Below are 27,929 nucleotides of genomic sequence, written 5' to 3' on the forward strand. Positions count from 1 at the left end.
TGTTCCACTACCTTAACTGTGGAGCATCCTCCAGCATGAAATCTCTAGCATGAAACTTCTCAAACTGCTTTTGACACATTCGCCCAGTCACAGCACCTTCTCCATACACTGCACAAATCTTTTTTTGCTTCAGTTGCATTTTTACCTCTCTTGAAATAATAAAGCATAATAAAAATGTTGCTTCTTCCTTCTGTCGTCAGTATTAAAATAACTACACAAAAACTCACTAATTTTGATGTTTTTTTTAAAATGCATGCTGATATGATAGATGTCACAATACAATCTAACAAAATTGTTTCAAATGAAGTTAAAGACAACTAAGTGCTACTAGAGCCATCTTATAGAAAAAAATCCAGCGAACCTTTTGGCCAACCCAGTGTATTTTATTTGTTGAAGTTTTACACATGCCCTATAAATGTGGATACAATGGCTCATAGAGGTGATGTGCCTTGCCTGGGGGCAAAAACCTGGCAAGTGGCCAGGCTGGAACTTAAAGATAGACCTGCAAGCTTCAAGTCAGTGCCTTCCACTGAGCCATGTGCCCTGGACGATGTGGAACAAACTCAGAATGCAAAGTGCCTTTTGCATAGTCAATTCCCAGGAAAGGCAAGTGTCCTAGGACCAGAAGGACCCCTGGGAACACATTCTTGCTCATACAGAAGCCACAGAAGCCTTACTGAGTCATTCTTGATTCCAGGCAATGGAATCACCCACATCAGACTGAGACCCCATCTCTAACGCCATACACACCCCACAAAGCAAACGGTCACATTTCCCATCTGGATTCCATGTCAATGTCTCAAACTTCTCCAAGATTACTCAACTGTATCCTTCCTGTTACAAAATCTGGAAAGTCTTCTGAATGAAATACATCCAGGAAGGATGTTCATCTTTATTGGCAAAGCATTATTACGTAATTTTGCTAGCTTGTTTGATTTTTCTTCTCAGAATAATCTTGTGCTTCCCCATTTGAGATTAAACATTATTTTATGTTACTAAAATACAAATAGAGCTTCCCTGGTAGCTCAGAGGGTAAAGAATCTGTCTGCAATGCAGGAGACCCGGGTTTGATCCCTGGGTTGGGAAAATCCCCTGGAGAAGGGAATGGCAAGAAACCAACCAGAAGGCAAATTAAAATGTGCTTAAGTTGATCAGTTTCCAAAAGTGGAACAGCTGCTCAGTCAATGACTTCCACCAATTCCTGGACCATATCCCCCCAACCCCCAATTTTTTTCTGGAAATGAGCTCATATACGTGCGTTCCACTCTCATGGTTGAGCTGACAACCTGCTGGGGTAGGGGAGAGACAAACCACCCAGCATCTTTAATGAGTCATCTTCAAGACCCAGCACAGCGTTTCAGCTTGAACCTAGAACCACATGATCTGCCCATAACTGTAGGAAAATGCTATAACCGCTGGTAGTTGTCTAGCCTGATATTTCTAAAGGGTGGCCTTTGCACCATCTGAATCAGAATAATATGGGAGCTTGTTGAAAATGCTGATTTCTGACTCCACCCCAGATCTGCTGAAGCAGAAACCTTCAGGGCAAAGGCAGCGAATTAGTCTTTTTACAGACTTCCTGGGTGTTCCGATCAAAGCTAAAATTCGAGAATGACCTTCATTTCCGTTTCTCACTTTTGTGTCCTCTAGTAGTTCTGTGACAACTGAAGGCATTTTTATTTCCAGTTACATGTGCGTCAGCAAAATGCACTGAGGTCTCTTTGCTTCTACACAGACTCTCTGTTTTCAGTCTTTGTCATCAATGTGGCAAGCAATTTTTGGAAATATCAGCCCCCTGAAAGAAAATTACATTTTAAAAAATCAATTATTGAGAAAAAATTTAAATTTATCTCGACTTTAGTGTCTTAAACTATTTTAGGTATAAAAGTTTGAATCTTGCTTATTGATTGAGGGGAGTTCACTGTAGTAGCAAAAGCACAGATTCCAGTGTCATACAGAAATGGTCTATACCCTGTGTGATTTTGGCAAAATCACCTCTGAATGTCAGTGTTCTCATCTGTAAGACTGGCACAGCAGTGTCTACCTCTTGGCATGGAAATGAGAGTCACGTCTATCACCAGCACAGTGCCCAGCCACCACGGATCAGTGCTGAGCAGAGTCATTACCCTTGCTGCCTAAATGGGACATCCATCTGCAGCAGCCAAGGCCTCCCGAGAAATTACCTAATAAGCATCAGAAAGCTTCCCTGGTTGCTCAGGGGTGAAGAACCTGCCCGCAGTGCAAGAGACGCAGGTTCAATCCCTGGATCGAGAAGAGCCCTTGGAAGAGGAAATGGCAACCCACTCCAGTATTATTCTTGCCTAGGAAATTTCATGGACAGAGGAGTCTGACAGGCTACAGTCCATGGGGTTCCAAAAGAGTCAGACACAACTTTAGCAACTAAAACAACAGCAGCAAACATCAGAAAATAGCATGCTATTTATAAGTCTAAAAATACAAAGAGACAAATGGTCATTAGCAGGGAAATAGAAGAAATTTGATTCTGAAAACAAATTCAACACATCTCTGTGATTAAATCACATTTCTGCCTCTGGGGTTCATTTGTCTTACAATTATTACATTATTGTTTCCACAGAACTTTTGCTACAAGCAGAATTAAGTTATCTTTTTGTCAAGAACATATCTAGAGTTTGCACTGGCACTAAAGTATGTTTTCTTCATTTCTAAAATTTAAAAAACTATCTTTATGAGATCAACTTAAATACCATAAAACTATTTTTTAATTCATCCATGATTCCATCATCCCTGGAGAACTATTTTAATTGATTCTTATGTTCTATAAAAGCATTTTAATGTATGAATCATTTTTAGATTATAAAACTAAAATGCATTTATTGTGGAGAAAATTTGAAAAATACCCCCCAAAATTATAAAGAAGAAAACCAAGATCAAGGTAGTTCAACCATCAAGCAATGATCAACATAAATACCTTCGTGTTATTTCCCACCAAATTTTTCTTATTTTGATATCATATTCTATTTAGTTTCCCAACTTTTATTAACTTAGTTATTAAATGTTTATCAAAACACAGGTTTTAGCAGTTATATAACATATCATCATATAGATCAGAGGTTGCATCAGTCTGGCCCTGTTTTTAAAACAAAGTTTATTGGAACATTGCTACACTCATTCATTACATATTGCTTATGGCTGCTTTCATACTGCAGCAGCTAAGTTGAGTCATTGCAGTGGAGACCACAAGGCCTGCAAATATTTACTATTTAGTCCTTTACAGAAAAAGTTTGCCAGCTGTACAAGATGTACAGATGTACAAGAAAGTATTTAGTATTCCTCTGTGACTGGATATTCAGAATTTTAAGAAAAACTATTATGGATAACTGCAATGAACACCTCTAAATCTAAGTTTTTTTCCATAACTCTGATTCCTTCTTTAGAAGATACTTTAGAATTTACAGGAAAACCAATAAACCATTTTTCCAGTTCTTGATACACACTGCCTCCCAAAAGTTTATGCCAGTTTACACCCACATCAGCTATTTTTGAGAATAATTAGGTTACCACATCCTTGCCAGAACTGAGTATTACTGTTTATTACGTATTTGTATAGCATACAAATGATATGTCATTTTTAGAAGTGAGTAATATTTCATGGTAATCTTTATTTCCTGGGTGATTAGGGAAGTTGAAATTTTATCGTGTATGTATTGGGCATTTGAATTTCTTTGTTAAAGAGAATTTGTCTGTTTTCCTTTCTGGCTGTGATGGCTCTCTGTTGCTCTGCGGTGGCTACTCTCGAGCTGCGGGCTTCTGGTTGGGCTTCTCGTTGCAGTGGCCTCTCCTGTTGCGGGGCAGAGCTTCGCGGGCGCTCAGGCTTCCGCAGCTGCGGCACACAGACTCGTAGTTGGGGTTTGCAGGCTCTAGAGCGTGTTCAGGAGTTGCGGCACACAGGCTTAGCTGTCCTGCGGTGGAATCATCTCAGACTAGAGAGTCAGCCAATGTCCCCTGCATTGCAAGGCCGATGTCTAACCACTGGGCCACCAGAGAAGCCCCTGTATTTCCTTATGAATAATCTCTTTACGTACTTTCTTATGCTACTGAAAACGCTTTCTCCCTTAAAACTATTGACACCTGATCTGCTATACATGGCCAACATTTCCCTCAGTTTGTCATTTGCCGTTTGATCTTAATGCTTCTTCCTTCAGGAGCTTAATAACTCTTCAGTTGGATCATCTGTTTTACTGTTTTGTCCTTACGGTTTTAATCTCTTTATTGCTTCCCACGTATCACTTCACTTCTTAGGAGAATGTTTCAAGATAGTCCCCCACTTCATTTCAGTTTTCTGAAGTTCTTATGCAGACTTCGATCACTCCTGACATTGATTTTAATTTAGTGTTTATTTCCTCACAGTGTTTTCTCCTTAATCAGCCCTCTTTCCTCTGCAGCAGGTCTTCTTTCAGTTAAGGATCTTGAGATGTAGGTTATCCAGGTAAACCTAATGTAATCACAGGGGGTCTTATAAGAGAGAGGAGGGTCAGAGTCAGAGGAGATGACAATGGAAGAAGAGAGAGAGGAAGAAAGAGGAATGTGAAGATGCTGTGTTGCTGGCCTCGAAAATAAAGGAAGGGACCACGAGCCAAGGAATGCGGGTGGCCTCAAGAAGCTGAAGGCAAGGAAATAGATTCTCACTTAGAGCTTCTGGAGAGACCACAGCCCTGCCAGCACCCTGATCTGGGGACTCTGCTCTCCAGAACTGCAAGATAATAAATTTGTGTTACTTTAGTTTACCAAATTTGTGGCACAGTAAGTCCCCTACATAGGAACCTTGAAGTTGCAAGCTCTCAAAGATGTGAGCGTGTGTTCACGTGTCCAGTCACGTAGTCATTAGCTCACGTGTCTGGTGCGCGTTGTCTGTGCATGCATCCTCCACAGTGGCTGTGCTTTCGTGTGCTTTACATGCAGTTCTGTATAGAGCACAGTAAGACAGTATCTTTATCTCAAACCCAGGATGTCCAGAAACACGTGTAAAAGCAGTGGTGATGTAGCTCATACTGCTGAGGAACCGAAGGAATTCACGCCACAGGAAGTGACAAGGGGGTTTTCTTTATCTGAGGAGGCACTGTTAGCTTTTGACATGCAGGACCCGAACATAGAATGGTCCACGAAGGTTGAAGCAGCTGTTCAGAATGCAGTCCAGTGCTACTGTGTCATCTGCGATGAGGAAAAAAGAACTACTTCCCAGACATCGCTGGATCATGTTTTTCAAGAGGGTAGATAGAATTGAATCCAGCAAGAAACCAGAACCATTAGGGTCAGGTGTGAGTGAAATTACAGCTTGCCCTCCGTTTTCTATTGCTGATGATCCTTCAGCTCTACCATCTCCTACCTTCTCTCCGTCCTCTAGTCAGTAACTCCTCTTGCCTGTTTACGCAGTGCCAACTGTTGTATTGTACTGCTGTACTTTTCAAGGTACTGTCCTGTAAAAATGTCTTCTTTATTTTTTGTGTTTCTTTTTTATGTGTTATTTGCATGGGAAGTATCAGGTTGGCCCCAAATTTCCTTTTGTTTTTTTCATAAGTTGGCTCTAGTAGTGCTTAGTGGTCTTTCACTTCATTCAAAACAATTTTGTTGGATTGTATAGTGTGACATCTGTCGTGTCAGCGTGCATTTTTTAAAAAAATCAAAATTGGTGAATTTTTGTGTAGCATTTTTATATTGAAGATGGAAGTAAAAAGCAACATTATCAGCATATTATGCTTTATTATTTCAAGAAAGATAAAAACACAACTGAAATGCAGAAAAAGATTTGTGCACTGTATAGAGAAGATGCTGTGACTGATCAAAAGTGCCAAAAGTGCACTTTTGCACTTTTCACCCTAGAGATACCTCACTAGACAATGCTCCACAGTCAGGTAGAGCAGCTGCAGTTGATAGTGATCAGATCGAGACATTAACTGAGAACAGTCAACGTTACACCACTTGGGAGATAGCCAACATACACAAAATATCCAAATCGAGCATTGAAAATCATTTGCACCAGCTTGGTTATGTTCATTGCTTTGATATTTGGGTTCCACATAAGTTAAGTGAAAATAACCTTCTTGACCATATTTCCACATACAATTCTCTTCTTAAATGTAACAAAAATGTGTTCCATTAACAAATTGTGAGGAGCAATGAAGTGGATCCTGTATAATAATGTAGAATGGAAGAGATAGTGAACCACCACCAACCAGACCTAAGGCTGCTCTTCATTCAAAGAAGGTGATGTTTTGTATATGGTGGGTTGGAAGAGACTCTTCTGTTATGGGCTCCTCCAAGAAAAAGAAACAATTAAGTCCAAGGACTGCTCCCAGTTAGACAAAATGAAAGCACCACTTGATGAAAAGCATCTGAAATTAGGCAACAGAAAACTCAGTCTCCCAACAGGATAATGCAAGACTGCATATTTCTTTGATAACCAGGCAAAAACTGTTACAGCTTGGCTGGAAAGTTATGATTCATCTGCTATATTCACAAGACACTGCACCTTCAGATGTCTATTTATTTCAGTCTTTATAAGATTCTCTTAATGGAAAAAAAAGTTCAGTTCATGGAAAGACTGTAAAAGGCACCTGGAATAGATCTTTGCTCAAAAAGATAAAAAGTTGGGAAGATGGCGGCAGAAGGTAGTGGAACAAAATGGTGCATATGTTGTTCAATAAAGTTCTTGGTGAAAATGAAAACTGTCTTTTATTTTTACTTAAAAACTGAAGGTACATTTTATCTAACCCAATATTATAAACCTTTTACAGTATAGTACTATATAACTGACTGTGTTAGTTGGGTAACTTGGCTAACTTTGTTGGACTTCTGAACAACTTGGACTTACAGACATGTCTTGGAATGGAGCTGGTTTGTATTTAAGGGACTTACTGTAATTTGTTACAGCAACCACAGGAAACCAATCTAGATTTGTTTCATGTGCAAAAGCAACTTGGCAGACGTAATTATGTCACAGGTCATGGACCCTGTGGCGGGGGTAGCCTGGACTGTCTAAGTTGGCCAGATCTAATCACTTGGGTCCTTACAGGCAGTGAAGTGTAGCTTCTGGGAGCCAGAAAGATGCTGCAAAAGAGGGTAGAAGAGAGATGAGGCAGAAGGGTAGGTCAGAGAGAGATTAAGTGTGGGAAGGACTCAGCCCACCCTTGCTGGATGAAGAGGTAGGAAGGGGCCTTAAGTCAGGGAATTCCAGTAGCCTCTAGAAACTGAGAATGACCCGGGGCTGGCAGCCAGCCAGGAAACCGGGACCTCAGGCCTACAGCTACAAGTAACTAAATTCAGCAACAACCTAAATCAGCCTGGAACAGCATTCTGTCCTAGAGAAACAGGAGAGAAGAAAAGGGAATAGGACCTACTGACTCCTTGGTATTGGCCTTGTGAAACCCAGAGCAGAGAAAACTAGCCAAGCCCACCAGATATAGGACTTAGATAACTGTGACACCAGACTGTTGGGGTGTTTGTTTTGTTTTGGTAGCCCCAATATTTTTTATTTTATTTTTTAAATTAATTTTTATTGGAGTATAGTTGCTTTACAATGTACCGCAAAGTGAGTCAGCTATATGTATACATATTAGATTGTGTTGTTGAAAGCCACTGAGTTCATGGTAATTTGTTATGATAGCAGTAGTAAACCAATACATATCTCAAGTCGCAAAACTCCATTTGAGTCGCCCTCCAAAGGTATGTTTTACTAAGATAATAAGAGATCTGGATACAGAGCAGTTCTTGGATTTGTAATTCAGCAGTTTGATCCCAGGATCAAGGATCTAGATTCCTCCATCCCTCTGTTCTGCTAACAGTGAAATGTTAGCCACCTCCCCTCGTGGTTATAGAGGGTTGCAGGCCCTCCAAGAATCCTTGCCAGAAGAAAGAGATTTTTCTTCCCAGTGCATTTCTTACAAGAAGAAAAGAAATCTTCCCAGAAGTTTCCAAGCAGATAGTCCTTCCTGTTTCATTGGCTAGAACGAGTCCCATGGGAACCACTAGGAGAATCGCTGGCACAGAGGACAGAAACACATTTGGACCAGTTAGGATTTATCTGAGTCCTGCAGGCTACAGAGCAACAACAGAACATAAGTCCCCACTCTGCTGCGTGGGAAGAGGGCAGTGATGGCTGTTGATGTCAACCAAGCATGGCTGTGGCACCTTTTAGTCTGGTAGATTTATCCTTAGTCCAGCAGCACAACTTGCTCCTGTCATCAGTTGAGCTTACCTCCAAAGGTCTTGGAGAAATTTCAACTTCTGGAATGGTTGTCAGTCTGTATGTTCAGTATTTCGACACTTTTCCTCCACCTCCAGTTCCCTATCTTTTCCCAGGTATTTTGAGAGGAAGACTGAATCCAAGAGTGGTAGGCAAGAAATCTTTTGAAATAAAATGACTGTTTATCTGCTTTAAGTGGCAGCATATTTAAATGTTAATGAGCTTGGAGGCAGGACTTCCCAAGTGGCTCAGAGGTAAAGAATCCACCTGCAGTGCCCAAGATGCAGGAAACATAGGTTTGATCCCTGGGTTGGGAGCATCCCCTGGAGGAAGGCATGGCAACCCACTCCAGTATTCTTGCCAGGAAAATGCCAATACCAAGAGCCTGGCAGGCTACAGTCCATAGGGTTGCAAGGAGTCTAACAGGGCTGAAGTGACTGAGCACGCACACACACACTAGCTTGGAAGCAATGCAAGGAGAAACCTTATTAGCATATGTGCTCTCAGAAGTGAGTTAGACTGTAGGACTTTAGCCAGATAGGCCCAACATGGGATGGAGCCAAGGGGGGCACTTAACCCACAGGTAGGAGATTTCTGAAACATGAATCAGACACCAGTCCGTGGTGTGCCCCAGCATCAGGAGTCACACATCAGGCTCTCGAAGTATCCTGGTATGTAACTATAAAGCTCCTTATTCTGTGTCAAAGAAGAGCCCACTCTGTTGGTTTCTGTTGGTGCCCTGCCTGCATCTCCTTCACTAGACGGGGGCACCATCTTCTAGTTGCTGTCTCAATGACTAACAACTCATAGCTGCCCTTTCTCCAGCAAATCCCCCAGAGAGCTGCCTCCCAGAGAGGTTATGCTTCTCACTCTACAGTGATATCTAATATCTAACGTGGTCCAAACTGCCAGACCCCTTGCTTCTAAGGGGGTCAATGACACAGTTAAAACTCTGGAGCTTGCTGTGGGATCAGGCTGAGGTTCACGTCCAGCTGAGCCCACAAGTTTTCCAGCTCCTTCTCCTGCCCCATCCTGTTTCCCTCACTTCCCACCTCCCCAGAGCACTCCCACAGCAGGCCACTTGTGCAAGGATTCTTATTTCAGGCTCTGTTCCTAGAGAATTCAACCTAAGACACAACCCACCACCCTTGGGAGCAAGTTCAACAGGAGAAACTCACAACACAGTAACAGCCCATTGAAACCACTTCTCACTTACAGCTGGAACATACCCACCCTTCCATTCCATTTGAAAGTCGCTCAGTTGTGTGCAACTCTGTGACCCCATGGACTATACAGTCCAGGGAATTCTCCAGGCCAGAATACTGGAGTGGGTAGCTGTTCCCTTCTCCAGCAGATCTTCCCGACCCAGGAATTGAACCCAGGTCTCCCGCATTGCAGGCAGACTCTTTACCAGTTGAGCCACAAGGGAAGCCCTTACATGCCCTTCAATGTCATGTAAAGGGTGAATGACAAAGTGCCCAGGTGGATATTAACCACCTCCTTTTAAAGTCTAGTGTAGGCGATCCTGCTCTGAAGTATACAAGAAATGAGTGTGTGTGTGCTCGGTCATGTCCAACTCTCTGGGACTCCATGGAGTGTAGCCCGCCAGGCTCCTCTGTCCATGGGATTCTCCAGGCAAGAATACTGGAGTGGGTTGCCATTTCCTTCTCCAGGGGATCTCCCCAACCCAGGGATCCAACCCACGTCTCTTGTGTCTCATGCATTAGCAAGCAGGTTCTTTGCCACTGTGCCCCAAAGTATGCAAGATATTAGCATCTGTTTGTTTGGGACCAGGAATGAAATAGCTTCCTTTGACTTCCTGATATTTTACGTATAAACTTCCAGGTATATGACAGGAACCCTCTAAGTGGAGGCTGTTATTTTGGATTATAAAATAATGCATCAAGGACTCACTGAGTGGCGCATGCTAGGCTCTGTGCTAAATGTTATCTCATTCTGTCCTTCTGGGGTCTCTCAACAAGGACACTTGTGAAGGGAACACAGAATCATCACCTCCAGTCCTACTGTGCTGATCCTCATTCATAAAGCTGAATCTCAGAAAACATTCAATGCCTGGATCTAGTTCCAAACCCAGGGTGGTGCCTAATTTCTTACGAATTATTTTTCTGTCCAAGCCACAATTTCCCTAAACCAGTCCCTCTTTTCCAGTTTGGTGTCCGCTGACCTCAGCCAGCAGTGACACAAGCCGTGCGTTCTGGCTTCTTTCCTTTTTACACATGTCTTTTTTTTCTCCTTCCTTTTATTCAGATCTGTGTGGCTTCTGAAGAAGAACAAGATGGCTTCATCAGAGTGCTCAGTGGAAAGAAGAGAGGCCTGGTCCCACTCGATGTTCTAGAAAACATCTGATTGCCGGCCCCTCCTTTGGAAGTCGGCAAGCCCTGGGGTGACGCCTCATCTCACACTGTGTTAACCCAGAGGAGCTGCCGCACTGACCAGCTACCCAGGAAACAGTGAGACGAGACTCAAGGGTCTGAGACTGTGGGGGAACAGCCTCAAGGCAGGGGGCCCATGGCACAGCACGTCCAGGCTGCCCAAGGTGGGGGTGAGGCTGAGAGCTTCAGCTTGTGGAGCCAAGTGCAAGCCAAGTGCGGTACCCAGCAGGTGGTAACCAGTTGTCCCCCGGAACTCACCTCCCTCCCCTTCCATGTGGTGTAAGTTAACCCGCTGGAGGGCGCTCCAGTCTGAGGGGTGGCCCCCGGGTGAGGCTCGGATCCACGTAGCCAAGTGTGATTCTGGTTCCAGACCTTTGTCCCCAGTACCCACCAGTCAGCATCGTCACATGTGAGAGCCCTGCAGTCTTTCTGCAGAGCAGCAGAAAGCCCTACTCCCTAACCGTTAACATGCCAGTGCTCCCCACAGACCCCCAGCCCCACTTTACAATCCAGCCAAATTTCTGTCCTCAGAGCGCCTCCTGGTGGTGTGTGTTAATATATGCGGGCTAAGCTGATGTGGCAGCACTTGCCGTCAGGCAGTCCCTCCTGCCACTCTCACTACCAGATGTGGATACGAAGCATGGAGATGGTGGGTCAAGTGGGGGAAGGCAGGGCAGAAAGCTCTTATTTATTGACGACTATACAGCCCTTTCCTTTCAATGATGAAGCCCTTTCCTTGAGGAGATGGAGCTGGGGACGTGAATGTGGCAGAAAGTCTCCATGAGCTTCATCTTCATTTGACATATTCTGTACTGGGGGAAGGTCCCCCTCCTGCCATCCCGTAGGACTCCCTTTCAGAGGTTGAGCCCACCTTACAGGGAACCGGAATCACGGAGGAGAAACAGAAACAGCATCTTAGGAGGAAAGTAGCCAGACTGGAGTCCATTCTTCTTTAGAGCAGGATATTTTGCCCCAGCAGATGTAAAATGGAATGTAATCCATAATGCTTCATCCCTCTGCAAGCAGAGGCACTTGGTCCTATTTAGCATCAACTAGAGGAGTCCCTCTTACTCTGTATGTACTACTGTTTACAAGAACACAATATACTGTGATGCCTTCCTCCTCCAGCCTCCTCCTAGCATTCAGACTCGCATCTTATTAATACAGTTAAACTTCAGTTCAGTGACCTTGCAATCAATGTCAGTTTGGTTTATTTTGTTACAGAGCAATAAAGTCATTAGAACAATTGGTTTTTAAAAGACTTAAGTGGATGCATCCTGTGCACGTAAACATTATTTCCCAAACCAAAGCACCGTTTGTCTCCATTTATTTCTTTTTTCACTGCTCAGTGTGAAGTTAGGAGCTGAAACAGGATGGCTGCTGCTTCCACAGTAGTTTGGATGCCTTACTTTCATTATAAAGCCAGCATCCAGAATGTCCTCCGTCTCTGATACAATGTGAAAACTGAGTGTGCAGAGTCAAGACGGATTCTTCAAGAGCCAGGATGGATAATGTGACTGCCAGTCCATTGAAGGGAATAAATACAAATGCTCTCTGCCTCTTAATCCCATCTAATAAAGACAACACAGTGGCTGGAAGGAGCACTGAAAACATGTGTCCTGATCTCTTCTTTCCAGTGGAACGTCCGCTGAAGCTCTTGGGTACAATTTGGTCACATCCTCAGTTCAGTTCAGTCGCTCAGTCGTGTCGAACTCTTTGCGACCCCATGGACTGCAGCACGCCAGGCTTCCCTGTCCATCACCAACTCCCGGAGCTTACTCAAACTCATGTCCATCAAGTTGATGGTACCAGCCAACCATCTCAACCTCTGTCGTCCCCTTCTCCTCCCACCTTCAATCTTTCCCAGCATCAGGGTCTTTTCCAATGAGTGAATTCTTCACATCAGGTGGCCAAAGTATTGGAGTTTTCAGTTTCAGCATCAGTCCTTCCAATGACTACTCAGGACTGATTTTCTTTAGAATGGACTGGTTGGATCTCCTTGCAGTCCAAGGGACTCTCAAGAGTCTTCTCCAACACCACAGTTCAAAAGCATCAATTCTTCGGTGCTCAGCTTTCTTTATAGTCCAATTCTCACATCCATACATGACTCCTGGAAAAACCATAGCTTTGACTAGACAGACCTTTGTTGGCAAAGTAATGTCTCTGCTTTTTAACATGTTGTCTACGTTGGTCATAGCTTTTCTTCCAAGGAGCATCAGGGTCTTTTCTCATGAGTCATTCTTCGTATCAGGTGGCCAAAGTATCGCAGCATCAGCTTCAGCATCTATTCTTCCAATAAATATTCATGGTTGAGCTCTGCTTCCTGATAGCCTTGCCTTTGTGTAGTTCCCCTCCCACACTGAGTCAGGGCTGGTCTGTGGCCAACAGAATACAGCAGAAGTGATCCTGCGTGACAACCATGGCTAGGTCAGAAAAGTCCCCAAAGCTTCTGCCTTGATCTCTGGGATCTCTACCCCTGGGAACCCTGAGCCACTGTGTTAGTTTATCTATTCTGAGGCCATGATCCTGGAGAGAGCCGTTGTGAGACCACATATTACTGCAGCAGCGAACAACCCAGACTTCACAGAGCGGCAGTCATCAGGCTGAGCTCTGCCCAAATGTAAGATTTATGAACAAGATAAAGATGTTTTTAAGTCATTAGATTTGGGAGTGATTTGTTATACACATATAGATAACTGGAATGGGGACTTTGTCATTGAAGCCAGCATTAGAAAGGAGGAAAAAAACTTTCTGCACAATGTGGCCCATAAGTTTTTGCAAACATGAAGTATTGGCAGTGCCAACTAAAAAAAGATGTACAACTTGAGAGTTGTGAGTTAAGTTTTATTGGGGGCAAAATAAGGACAGCAGCCTGGGAGGCAGCCTCTCAGATAGCTCTGAGAGACTGCTCCAAAGCGGCAGTGGGGGAGAGTCAATATATAAGGTTTTGGTGAAGGGGGAATTCGATACCATGAAGCACTCATATTACAAAAGGTTTTTATTAGCCACGAGGATCTGATGTCACCATGAAGGGATTTAGTGCTTCTCTAGATATGAGGAGATGCCAGGATTGAGATCATAAAATCTGTTCCTAAAAACATCCAACTATCTAAAGAGCTGTCCCATCAGATTCCCTGGAGCACAGAGCGCCTCCCTCCACCCTGAACTCCCTCAGGGGGTGTTAAGCAGCATGGGGCTCAGTCTCCGTAGAGGCAGATGGCAACGCCTTTGTTGTCAGTCAGTGGCAGTACTCTTGGTAAGTGCCAGTTTATAGTTGACACGGCTCCCTTGTGGTCACAAATCCGACCATGCTTTGGGGGGCACTTCATGACCATTTTGTCCCGCGTTGCTGGGAAGGCGCGTTCCCAGTTCTGAAGAAGGTCTCTGTTGATAGGCCACTCACTGTGCCATTACTGGACTAGGTCTTCATAGTCAAAGATCTCTGGACACCTGTCTTCTAGTTATGGCCCAGGAAAGTATTCCCTTCTGTTGCATCTTCCCATGTCTAGACTTATACAATCGTTGATCAAATACCGAGCTATGTGTTTGATCAGCTGCTTCAAGTCTAGTCGTCATTATTTTCGTTGGCGGCTCAGTCATACACTTGGCAACACAAAGAAACAATAATCTTGTGAAAGAGGCAAAATACAAATAATATAGTTAATAACATTAGTGGGATTAAAAGTAAATATTTAAGCCATGAGCCTCCCACACCAAACCAGTTTCCTAAAAGGCCATCAAGACTAAGGAATGGATCATTCAAAGCAGAAATCTGATCTTTCATATGGTTCATCAAATGTGTTACATGAAAGGATTTATCAGGAATGGAAATATAGCGTTAACTTTGAATTGCAGGGCAGACATCTCCCTGAGATGCTGTGAGGTGTCCAGGGCCTTGTAGTTGTGTAGCACTGCCTTTCTCATCATAGAGATCTCAGAATTCAATAAGCTGATAGCCCAGTTACTATCATTTAAAGCTGATGAAAGTTGTTAAGGCTTCAATATGGCCAATTACATCCTCTATCCCCATTGAAGGCACACACACACACACACACACACACACACGCAAGCTGCTAAGTGGTCATACCAGTAGAATACAGATCCTTGACCCACTGGGATCATATCAGTGGTAGATTGGTTGGGGTTACCTCTAATTTGTTAAAATGTATGACCTTAAATTCATGGGAATCCCAGGCCACACCTTCATATCCATCCCTGTAGATGTGGAGGCCATAAATTAGTACCACAAACCCACTGAGTTCCATACCAATCAATCTCTCTAAGGGTAATAATAGACATAGTTCATAAAGCACCCAGCCTTGTCTCATAATTACTAGGTTGACCATTTTTAGTATGATTTAACCCTTCCCAACATAGAGGAGCTTTTAAACTGAAATGACCATAGCCTGGTGTTAACCATGTAGATCCACTCCACAGTTGTGGGCATTTTCCTTTCAATAGATCAGAGGTTAATTTTTTTTATTGAGACTTAGCTCAGCACTCCAATTGAGTTTGAATGACCATAAGAGAAAACTTAAATCTATGGCCAGCATGAGAGCAGGTATTATTCATTGGCCAGGTGAGAGGATTTCATCTAGTAATATCATGAATAGATAGAACAGGACTGAACCCTCATCTAAAATAAATTTCCTAGCGGGTATCCAATCAGAGCCCTAGAGAACAGAAATCCACCAAGGTAGCCCAGACGTTCTAGACACAGGTAATTGTCCACAACCCAACAATTGGATTGAGTTTTAAACTAGCATAGAATCATGTCCATGATAAAAAACATTTGATTGATAGCCATTGGTCCAAGTAATCAAGAAAACATTATAAATGATCACACAGGTCAGATCAGCATCTTGGGCAAGCTGTCTGCTTCTGATGTTGTCTTCTCCTAGTGTGATGTAGTTTCCTCCGTTTGAGGAAGGTGAGTTTGAGGTCAGCAGACCTCTCCATAGACCAGTCCAGCATAGGGGCCTTTGGAAATGGGAGTTAATTCAAGAGTCAGTTTCTCATCAATTTCACTGGGCATGAGCTAGTTTAGAGTACCTAATAGAAAGGTCCTTCCATCCAGGTTGGAGACAGTTCTTTAATTGATGTCTTTTTCCAATCTTGGTTGCAGGTCATGCATGAGGCATCTGATCTTCATCCAAAGATGGATTACTGAGATAAGCTTCAGAAACAACCCTAGAGTGTCCTTTAATAATTCAATTAAATCTTACATTAATATACCCTAACAGCAAAGGACTATCCAGGAAATGACTCTTAGTAGATACAGACCTCCATTAACAAACTGGGATTTAACATTCATTGAAACATCTTTTTCTCCCTAAAAATCACCATCATTTTTACCACATATAACCAAATTAAGACTTGTTTGTAATATAGGTCTGGTCCCAATAAACTTGGCCTGATGATTTATATAACTATAAATGATCATAGACTTTTTTGCTTTGCTGAGACTTTATAGAGTCTCAGACTGAACTTTTAAAACAAAACCTTTCAGAGCTTCCCTGAAGGCTCAGATGGTAAAGCATCTGCCTACAATGTGGGAGACCGGGGTTCAATCCCTGGGTCAGGAAGATCTCCTGGAGAAGGAAGTGGCAACCCACTCCAGTATTCTTGCCTGGAAAATCCCATGGACAGAGGAACCTGGTAGGCTACAGTCCATGGGGTCGCAAAGAGTCAGACACAACTGAGTGACTTCGCTTTCTTTCTTTCTTTCTTTCTTTCTTTCTTTCTTTTTCTTTCTTTCTTTCAGGGCTAGGAAAGTCATGCCAAAGGCTTATCACAGATTTTGCCTAACAGATCAAAGTAAATTCCTCCTTCTCAAAGTCTCCACAATTCCTTGAGATTTCTCTACCTGTTAGTGAGATAACCTTCAACTTATCTGATAAAGTTACAGGAAACTAAGAGCTTCCAATCTCTGGAGGGTTCAGATAGAAAAGATAAATGTTTCAATTTGTTTATAAAAATACAATTTTACCAAATTACTGTCATAATTAGTTTGAGGGGAAGGTGTGTCTTAACACCTGGAAAACACAGATTCAAATCAGTAATCTTTCATATAGAAACCTTAAAGGTTATAAGCATATTCACCAGTTCATTCAGCCTTTTGTTAACCTTTGTGAAGTCATCAGGTTTTCCATTAGAATCCTTACCCAATTCAGAAACTGGTGTTTATCCAAAAGTCCTATCTATAAATCTTCTTGAAGAGGAGCGTTTTTGCGAAACTTGCTTAGTGCTATGACAATATTTTGAGATAGCAACTAGAATTATGCCTAATAACATTTCACCCAAACATATCAGAATTTTAGGAACTCCATACAGTTTCTAGAATATCTATATTAGTAACATTTACCATACACTATAACCTGAGACTTATTACTCACTTGACAATAATCCCCATGTAATTCTGTATGCAAAGTGAACCTAATTAGTGTAATATCTCTCTTTGGGATGTTTCAGGGGATCTCTGAAGCATCCCAAAGTTAGCTAGAAATCTTCATGGAATGATTTAGGAAGTTTTGTCAACAAATATCAAAAAGGTTTAGAACACTCAGTCATTGTGAACCAGTAGCTATTCACTTAGCCAAAGTAACAATAAAGGATTTCAGAACAGGTTGTTTAGGAGATAAAGAAACTTAAATCTATTATCAAAGGCAGTTAAATATCTGAAGAAAAGATGTCCTCTTAACAGAGAGAAAAGGTAAATTCAAGGTTTTGCACCAGCTTACTTTATTTAAAAGGTAAATTTAACTTTATTTTAAACTTAGTCCTAATCATGTACAAAACTCTTTCCTCATGGTTCACTTTTCACAACCCTTATCACTTTCTGCACCCATGACTGTGTTCTTGCATCCTAAAAATCCACCTGTAAGTCAGGCTTACTTCCTTTTCCCTTCACGAAATGCAATTCCATTCCTCATACCTTCTTTCCCGAAAACACACTTCCTACTACCCTTAAGAAACCAAGAACTGACTTTTATATTAGCATTTTATAGATTGGTGAGCATAAATATCAGTGATAATTTCTAAAACCTTTGCTTTCTTAGAACATTTTAGGATGGCACCAAACATCATTCATTTTTTTAAATCCCAAACCTCTTTAGTTTCTCTATAAGACAAAATTAAGATAGTAAATGTTTCAAAATCTTATTTTATTTGGAAATAGCTATTCAATATACTCCCAACACTTAGTTCAGCACAACCCTTAGAAGTTCAAGTTACCCCAATTTGGAGAGACTATTTTAGACAGATATTCCTAAAGCATAATTATTCTTAATAGAGTTTATCTAAAGGCTTATAATCTCACTTACATTTTTTAGAAGTTTCTTCACTCAAGGTAATTTCCTTGCTGACAAGCTTGTAACAGATATAATATTTAACTTATATTAAACCTAGGTACAATGAAAATGTTCTGCTTAATGTTAATTACTGTTAAACATGTCTACATTAGTTAGATCAACAAACATAAATATCAGGTATTTAATACTGAATATTTCCCAGTTCACATGAACCTGAAATTCATTTAGGTTAATTTCTCTTGTACTTAGAATTATTTGAGTTGTAAATGCTAACTTTTTTTTTTAGGTCAGTTTTATTAGAGCTCATTTACAAACTAATCTCAGCAATATTATTCAAAAAAACAAAGACACACACTGAGACTTCAGTTCAGCTCAGTCACTCAGTCGTGTCCAACTCTTTGTGACCCCCATGAATCACAGCACGCCAGGCCTCCCTGTCCATCACCAACTCCCAAGGTTCACTCAAACTCACGTCCATCGAGTCCGTGATGCCATCCAGCCATCTCATCCTCTGTCGTCCTCTTCTCCTCCTGCCCCCAATCCCTCCCAGCATCAGAGTCTTTTCCAATAAGTCAACTCTTCGCATGAGGTGGCCAAAGTATTGGAGTTCAGCGTCAGCATCAGTCCCTCCAATGAACACCCAGGGCTGATCTCCTTCAGAATGGACTGGTTGGATCTCCTTGCAGTCCAAGGGACTCTCAAGAGTCTTCTCCAACACCACAGTTCAAAAGCATCAATTCTTCAGCACTCAGCCTTCTTCACAGTCCAACTCTCACATCCATACATGAATACTGGAAAAACCATAGCCTTGACTAGATGGACCTTTGTTGGCAAAGTAATATCTCTGTTTTGCAATATGCTATCTAGGTTGGCCATAACTTTTCTTCCAAGGAGTAAGCATCTTTTAATTTCTGCAATCACCATCTGCAGTGATTTTGAAGCCCCAAAAAATAAAGTCTGACACTGTTTCCACTGTTTCCCCATCTATCTGCCATGAAGTGATGTGACCATGATCTGAGATGAGACATACATATATCCAAATAGACACAAGAGATCCTAGAGCTTTGTTTTCCAAACTTAGTTATGAATACTAGTTGTAAAAATTGGTTGGAATAAGATTTTAAAAGGTTTTGTTCCCCTTTTTTTTCTTTTGGTTTTAGGAATTAGAAATGGTCTAGATAAGTGATCCAGAGAGCTCTGGTCTAAAGGTATAGGAGGAGTTATTTCCTCAGGGCCAGAATTTTTAAAGCGATAATTTTTTTTTTTTTTTTTCCTGTAAGCTTTCTCTGGAGACTGAAGAATACTGTGACCACATTGTAAAAAACTGTATTTTTCTGTGGTCATAGTTTTACAGCCAGAATTTGGACCAGACAATATTCAAATTGGCCCTGATAACAAGGGCAGATTGGTCCCATCAGGGATTGTCACTCTGGGGAAGTAGGGGGTCTTAGTTTGATAAACCTCAGGCTGCTTTTTCTTGTCATTGGATCACGGCTATAGATTGACCAGTCAAAAAAAATTTTTTTTTCCCCAAGGGTTCCCAGGTGGAGTGTAGGACCTTAGAGTAAGCAATTTCCATATTAGCTGGAGCAATTTGTACCAGATGTCTGCGCACTCAAACCAAACCAACAAAACCAAACCGAACCAGTACTTCACCAGCCAGGAGTCACATTCCAAATGAAACAAAGGGCAAAGAGAAGCCCCAAAATCAAAAGCCAAATGGCATAAATGCCAAACGTGACTTTCCAGTTCCACTAGACCTGCCACCTGGCAAAGTCAGCGCTAGCAGCCTTTTTTGATAGTTTCAAGCAATTTCATGTTGGTTTCCTGCAAAGAAGTTACTCTATCATTTCCTATTTTAGAAGCTTCTAGATACCAGTCAAAGTAAACACGGCCAGGCTTTTCTAACTGTCCATGCAAAAATATCAATTTGGGGATATCAAAAGAACTCCAGTTTGGCCATTTTAGGTTGAGATCTCTTTTAGTATAATTTCTCCAGTTAACTAGGTACTTGCAAGTATGAGCTCCATACATGAATCTGGCTAGAGTGTTAGTCAGAGGCTGGCTTTCTGACACTCCTTCATTTCTGTTTTAGAGAGAGCCTGTTTCCCATTTTAAGCTGAACTTGTCAATTAAAATCACAAGTGAACTTGTTGGCATCTTTCAGCCAAGCCCTAGCTATTACTCGATTTTTTTCCCCCATTCAAGCCCCCTTGCCCAGTACCTTTCCACCAGGTGGGTAATTCCCCTGGCATCTTTCAGCAGCCTCCCCTCCCCCCCCCCACCCCCCACCGACTCCCAGTATCTTTGCCTGGGTGGGAATTTCTCTGTATCTTTCAACCAAGCACCACTCAGTGTATAGACCATGAGTGGGTATGCCCCGGATGTTTCACCCAGGCCCTCTCCCAGTATCTTTCCTACTGGGAGGGGGCAGGTAACCTGCTCCACAGCCAAATAAAACTCAGAGTCTCAACCAATACCAGAGATTCAAGAACTGGGAGAGACTTACCCAAATTCGTCTGCACTCCCTGAGGAGGCAGATTGGTGCAAGGGGCTGCTGCTGGTACCAAAGCTCGGGTTCCTCATGGAGTCCAGTCAAAGGAAGGAAGTCCCCTCTGGGTCGCTTCATCAGTAGCCATAACTGTTGACTAAAAAAGATGTACAGTTTGAGAGTTGCGAGGTAAGTTTTATTGGGGGCAAAATGAGGACTACAGCCTGGGAGGCAGCCTCTCAGATAGCTCTGAGAGACTGCTCCAAAGCGGCAGTGGGGGAGAGTCAATATATAAGGTTTTGGTGAAGGGGGAGTTCAATACCATGAAGCACTCATATTACAAAAGGTTTTTGTGAGTCATGAGGATCTGATGTCACCATGAAGGGATTTACTGCTTCTCTAGATATGAGGAGATACAGGGATTGAGATCATAAGATCTGTTCCTAAAAACATCCAACTATCTAAAGAGCTGTCCCATCAGATTCCCTGGAGCACAGAGCGCCTCCCTCCACCCTGAACTCCCTCTGGGGTTGCTGAAGGTCAACAGCTATAGCGGGCGTGAGGCTCAATTTCCATAGAGGCAGATGCCAAATGCCTTTGTTGTGAGTTGTTGGCAATGCTCTAGGTAAGTGCCAGTTTATAGTTGACAGCAGGCACCCTCCAAATGCAAGACAGCTAGTGTTCCTTGAAGTTCTAGAGCTATCCAGATATCAGAGGAAAAGCAAAATGTTCCTCACAGCACAGATTGCCATGGATACTCACAGAGAGAGAGATTTTAGGAGCCATCGCTCTTCTCCCCCTGCCTATCTGCAGAAATGGTAAGCACTGGGATTGCTGTGACCTACCAAAGTATGGAAGGTCTCTATGACTCAAGACATGGCCGGAAGAAGGACCACAGTTTTGAAAGAGAGATGAGATGAAGACTTCGGGAGGCAGAACCTGGGGAGGGGACAGGAAACGAGAGGAAAGTGCTAATATGAAGAAGGAAACGGGGGTTGGGGAATATTCCTCACAGTGTGAGAGAATCTCCTTGTCCCCCCTCGGCTCCCCCTGCCTCCAGCTAAGGGATGGCACACATCTAGCTAAAGCACGGGTGCCGGCCCCTGCTCTTCACCACCGGTACCGTAGGATTGGATTCCGTCGTGGTGAATTTCAAGTGAAGAACCCGGTTGAACCTTTCTCAAGGCTTCAGGAGGTGAACAATAGAACTTCTCTCACCCTATCCTTAGCAGACATCTGTGGCACCTCTAGGCTTCCCTGGTGGCTCAGCTGTAAAGAATCTGCCTGCAATCCAGTAGCTACAGGAGACATGGGTTCGATCCCTATGTCAGGAAGATCCCCTGGAGGAAGTCAAGGCAACCCACTCCAGTATTCTTGCCCAGAGAATCCCATGGAGAGAAGAGCCTGGGGGCCTAGTTCAAAGGGTTACAAAGAGTTGGACACAACTGAAGCAGCTTAGCACGTGACACCTCCAATGTGGGCAGTGGGCTACAAAGAAAGCCCACGTGTAGATGTCCAGCTGGCTACCAGTAGGACTGATTTCACAGACCATCCCACACCCCAACTCTGCTACTACACACACACACAAGTACACGCACATACACACTCCCATCAGAATGAATAGTTCAGCATCAAAGTTACATATTGAAAGCAACAAGTGAGATGGTACATGGTGAAGGTACTGAGGCTTTCCAGGTGCCACTAGTGGTAAAGAACCTGCCTGCTGATGTAGGAGACTTAAGAGACGTCTGTTCGATCCCTGGGTCAGGACGATCCCCTGGAGGAAGAAATAACAACCCACTCCAGTATTCTTGCCTGGAAAATCCCATGGACAGAGGAGCCTGGTGGGCTACAGCCCATAGCGTCACAAAGAGTCAGACACAACTGAATTGACTTAGTACACACGCAGGAGCTTATTAGATTTTGTCCTCATTGCTGTTAAAGGAAGAAAAATAAAACCAGTGGGAGGATCACAAGACATGTGAAAAGCCTGGTGCCAAGTACTGCTAAAAGACAAGACAAAAGAAGAAGCACCACGGAAGTTCACAAACTGGTCCAGATCACTGTCTGTTCCAAGGACAACAGAGCCAAGAAGGAAACCTACTGTCAGCCCCAGCCTAGAGTCAGGCCCAGGTAGCTGTGAAAAAGTGTCCTGTGCTCAGATAGAAACTGTGGGGGCTTAAAGAGAGTGATTTAGAAGTATGAAACACCTGTTAGCACTAGCTAGATAGGAGCATAGTTTGGTACAAAATCTTTGGTTCAGAATTCCTGTATAATATTTTAGCCCCTTTCTTCCTGCATTTCCCTAAGATACCTATGAAGTTTTGAAAAGGACAAAAGTGCACAATCTTAGTCAAAAGATGAAGGCTGAAAGACAGTCTGCTCTGGGATCTGCATCTGCAGGGAGTAGGAGAGAGTTGAATCTGGGATAAAAAAACTCAGGAGGAAGAGTCGTTTTTTTCATGCTCTGATAACGTCAGCAAATACTGACCAGCAGGGCTTAGGCTGGTATAAATCTGAGACTAAAAGAAAGTTCAGCATCGCCCAAAATAGCACTTCCAGGAAAGTGAGTAAGCAGGTGTGCTACACAGATTTATCACAAAACAGAAAACCCTTACAAACAACTCAGACCAAAAAAATTAAAACTAGTTTAATGACACCCCGTAATGATCTCTTAGATTTTTCTCAGTTGCTGTCCTGTTGTGTGCTTTGTACAACACCTGGTGTTTTTTGACCCATGTAATGTTTTTTCCTTAGCTTCCAAAAAGGAGTTTTAAATACTACTCAGTCTTCCTGTGGGTAACAAGCTTTTAACCGTACCTTGAAATTTTAACAAGGTAATATCGATGCATTTTATAACTCCTTTTCAAAAATGAAAAAGTGGAACATTTTTTCATCGTCTCACCAAGTTTAAACAGCTAATAAACATCTTCCATGTTTCATGGAACTCAGGATGTACTGAAGTACTGAACACACACCCTGGAAGAGGACAGCACCTATATCCAAGAAGAATGATGGGTCATCTTCAGATTTCCTTCACTGGTTTCATTTACTCAGGATCTCAGGTTACTCACCTGGCCCCATGGTTTTCTATGCACGGCAGTAGTCTATGTCTAGTATTCCTTTTAAACCAGCTCCTTGAAAATGTGCTTAGCTCATTTATTTTCATTCTTTTTTAAGATTAAAAAAAATCATCCAAGGTTATGACTTTTCCTCTGAGTTTAGCTTTGACCATATTTTCATTCATTTTAAAGTACTCTGTAATTACAGTTTTGATTTTTCTCTCAGGTTTTTATTTCATGTGTATGTGTGTGATTAAAAACACTTTCAGAAAATATGGTTCACATGGTTTCTACTTTGAGGAATTCATTGGATTCTATTTTTTGCTCTAATGTGTGAGTCATCTTTGCAAATGTTCAATGGACGCTGGCAGAAAAATAAAAGCTATGTCCACAATCTATAAATCTCAATATGTATCTACTGAATAAATGCTTAAAGCATTCAGGTCATCCACATTCTTATTTATTTTTCATATGTGCTTTGTCAAAGATGAGGAGGGACTGAACTGGGAAACCCCTTGCAAGGACCTCGGGTCACGTCTTTAGTGCCAGCCCTTGGAGGAAAATCTCTCCACCATGGCTTCCTCTTCTACATTTGGGATGAATCACCAAAGTTATTTCCTAAGTAAACTTTTATCTTTAACTCCCTGGAGAAAACAGTAAAGGAACCAGTGCTGAGTGAAGAGATTCTGAAAATATTCTTGGAAAAAACTTCAATATTGGGTCAGGGAGGGTTTTTTTTTTTTTAATAGTTTTATTTGTTTATTTTTGGCTGTGACAGGTCTTTGTCACTGTGCAGACTTTTCTCTCTAGTGGCGGCGAGTGGGGGCTGCTCTGTAGCTGAGTTGTGCGGATGGTTTCTCTTGTTGCGGAGCACAGCTTCTAGGCACATGATCTCAGTAGTTACGGCACATGGACTGAGTAGTTGCGGCTCCCAGGCTCTAGAGCACAGGCTCTATAGTTGGGGCACACCAGTTTAGTTGCCCCATGGCATGTGGGATCTTCCCAGACCAGGGATCGAACCCGTGTCTCCTGCACTGGCGGACAGATTCTTTACCACTGAGCCACCAGGGAGGCCCAGGGTCAGGGAGTTTTAACAGAGAAATTACAGCTGTCACATGAGGATCACATCACTACTCCAGTTTGTGCCACCTGGAAGACTGGTGGGGGTCTTTTCAGAGTCAATCTCAAAGCCAGAATCGTCTTCCTACAGCATCACTTTGATCCTGTTGCCCTGTCTGCTTAAAACCCTCCGGTGGGTTCCCAGATTCTGCAGAAGTGAGTCGAGTGACCCCAGAGCAAGCTCAGCACCCAGCTGAGTGGCCCTGGCCAGAACCACTTAGTTAGCATCTGTCACTTTGTATATGACAGGGGGTAATTTTTTTTTTACATTTATTTCAGTGAATAGACCCTAAACTCCCTGAGGGTAGAATGCCAGGCTGGATTGCCTTGGAGAGGGAACTTGCTCTCGCTGTGGTAAGTTCAGAGTTTTGTGAGTATTGACATCGTGAGAAAAATCCCCAAGCCCATCTGTCGCGATCAGCACAGAATCTATTAGCACATCCAGGTCATGGCAATAGATGAGCATGATGTCTGCCTACAGCGTGTAAAATCAGTCAGCAAAGTCCACCAAGACAGAGATCAGGCTCAGGGCCTAGACTCGAGATGTGGTTTTGTCCTGTCCTGGGCAGGGAGTGCAGTCCAGGTCACAAGGTGAGGTAAATCCATCACCACCTCCAGAAAAACAGCTCCAAGAGCACTTGCTGTCATGGCTGCCTCCACAAGGCCCCTTTGTACACCTACCGCTTCCCACCGCTATTGCTTCTATAGACAGCTCAGGTTGCGTAGGGAAATGGGGGAGAAGAACAGCAATAGTTTGCATTCTATGATTTTTAAATCTCCATTTACAAGAGATATCAAAAGTAAAATGTATTGGAATGGTGGTAATACAAAGAAATATTATCATCATGTTAGAAGCCTTGGAATGAGTATGAACAATAGCTGTGTTCACCAGAGCAATCAGTTTCTTCCGTGCATCCCCTCTCCACATTTCACTATGAGAAAAATTGGGTCATGTACATTTTCTTAACTGAAATTTTTTGTTAAATAAACTTTTGTAATAGTCAAAAAAAAAAAGTAAAATGTATGGAGTAAGATCAGCTTATTCAGCTGACTGTTGATGTGAGTGAAATGCCACTCATTTGCTTATCAGTGTCTTCCTTTCAGGCTAAACACAAAATGATTTTTATTGTGCTTCTGATTTGAAACTTGGATAATTACAGCAAATAGACGACATTTGAAAAGTCACCTTTCCAGCATACCACAGACAAGAAACAATGAGGGATTCTTGGTGATGGTTTAGTCTCGGAGAAATAGACTGCTGCTGCTGCTGCTTCTGCTAAGTCGCTTCAGTCGTGTCTGACTCTGTGCGACCCCATATACAGCAGCCCACCAGGCTCCGCCGTCCCTGGGATTCTCCAGGCAAGAACACTGGAGTGGGTTGCCATTGCCTTCTCCAATGCGTGAAAATGAAAAGTGAAAGGGAAGTCGCTCAGTCGTGTCCAACTCTTAGCGAGCCCATGGACTGCAGCCTACCAGGCTCCTCCGTCCATGGGATTTTCCAGGCAAGAGTACTGGAGTGGGGTGCCATCACCTTCTCTGGGAGAAACAGACATTACACCCCTAATCCAAACAGGAGGAATGGAATGGCCTGAAGTACCATGATTTTACTGCCCAAGTAAGCTTTCTTACATCATGCTTCGGGTTTCTCTTTGATGTTTGTATCCTTCGGATCCCTGGAGCTTCCTTCCCAGAGCTAGATGCAATTGGCCTCCCCTCAGCAAGAATTCATCTGTTACTAATCTTTATTTCAAGGAGTAGAATCTGTTTCACAAATGCACAAGAATAGTAACATTATTTGCTTTTTTATAAGCCTAGGTATAAAAATAATTTATGTATTATACTAATATTATAATTAATACTATTATTATACTAATAAGAATTAATAATAATTGTGTACTCTAAAATATAATTGCTATAGTCCATAAAAGGTTGTTTTATCTTTACTTAGATTACCTCTTTGTTGCAAAAATAACATAAATAGTAAGTGCTAAATAATACAGCTGTTGACCTAGAAAGCAAGTATTGGTGTTTCATAATATAGTGAGAAGAGCATGGATTTTTTTTAATACAGCCTAGGTTGGAATTCTGGTTTAGTTCCTGTCTAGCTTGTATTGTCATGTTTAATAGCTAAGTCATGTTCAACTCTTTCGTAGTCCCATGGACTATATTGCCTGCCAGGTTCCTCTGTCCATGGGATTTCCCAGGCAAGAATACTGGAGTGGGTTGCCTTTTCCTTCCCTAGGGACTCTTCCCGACCCAGGGACTGAACCCATGTCTGCTGCATTGCAGGTGGGTTCTTTGCCACTAAGCCACCAGGGAAGCCCCTAGCTTCTGGTCATGCACAAATTACTTGACATTTCTGAGCCTCAAAGATAATATTGATAATACTCACCTGGAAGAATTATTGAGCAAATTAAAGGAGATGTTTATATGAAAGTGAATAGTGTAGTGACTGGCACACAGAAGGCTCAACAATATTTACAGTTTCGTCCCCCAGGAGTGGTCTTACCCTATTAAGAAGCTGTAGTCCAGTTGTAACCTGTTGACCAAAATAATTCTATCCTCTTCTATGGTAAATATTTTTGGAATATATTTGTTCAGTATGTGAACACTTAAAAGTTAATAAGTCAACCTAGTATATACTGATCTCCTCTCATTCTCCACTTGTCTGGACACAGCTATAAACAGAACATGCCAAGGACTGGCCCATGCCCCTGTTGACTGACCACAGCCTCCTTCAAGAGCTATGGGTAAAATTCTTCATGCTTATATGGTCCCTATGACTAAAACACTCAGAGCATTTTTTTCTGGAGATTAAATCAGAGGTTTCATCTAACCCTAGTTAATAAATGTCAAGTCTCCAGTGTGAAACCTCTGAATAGCCTTTTGAGGAAGGTGGCTGACAACCTTATCTTCCCTTCAAATAAACTGAGGCATGGGGGCACAAATCTGAGGGCTTTGTACAGATTCTTCACTCTTATTTACTTTCGGTTTATATGTGAAGACCAGCCAGTGCTTCATGGAAATGCTCGGAGTGTCTGCAGGGATCCCCAGAGAGCATGTTTATAATTTCTTGAGGAAAGCTCACCATCTCCTAACATGATTAGGAGTCTTATGGGACAGGATGGGGAGGGGCTGATGTTGCTGCAGCGGGGGCTGCACTGATTGAGTAGAGAGTCTGAATGGTGGTCCAGTGGGTTAAGACTTCACCTTCCAACCCAGGAGGTGCGGGTGTGATCTTTGGGCAGGGAGCTAGAATCCCACATGCTTCACAGCCAAAAAACCAAAACATAAAACAGAAACAATATTGTAACAGATTCAATAAAGACTTTA

General features: G+C 42.6%; 1 protein-coding gene and 1 long non-coding RNA gene across 4 annotated transcripts in view; one reads left to right on the forward strand and one right to left on the reverse strand.

The window, feature by feature from the left end:
* Positions 1–12,927, forward strand: part of STAC (SH3 and cysteine rich domain) — a 117,039-nt gene extending 104,112 nt beyond the window's left edge. For 2 of the 3 annotated variants that reach the window (XM_004018214.6, XM_042235833.2), the window contains exon 11: positions 10,490–12,927. In XM_004018214.6, coding sequence (XP_004018263.2) covers positions 10,490–10,588 — 99 coding nt within the window. In that variant the 3' untranslated portion in view covers positions 10,589–12,927. Of the gene's footprint in view, positions 1–4,986; positions 6,705–10,489 lie in introns of those variants that run through there. The other variant, XM_012099374.5, reaches the window with a different exon arrangement.
* On the reverse strand, positions 11,798–20,900 carry LOC121817206 (uncharacterized). The gene is made up of 2 exons (XR_006056998.2): positions 20,434–20,900; positions 11,798–14,242 (listed from the first exon to the last, which is right to left on the reverse strand). It is a non-coding gene; the product is annotated as an uncharacterized LOC121817206 (long non-coding RNA).
* Positions 20,901–27,929: the final 7,029 nt, after the last annotated feature.

The sequence above is a fragment of the Ovis aries genome, chromosome 19, assembly GCF_016772045.2.
Source record: "Ovis aries strain OAR_USU_Benz2616 breed Rambouillet chromosome 19, ARS-UI_Ramb_v3.0, whole genome shotgun sequence".
NCBI lineage: Eukaryota > Metazoa > Chordata > Mammalia > Artiodactyla > Bovidae > Ovis > Ovis aries.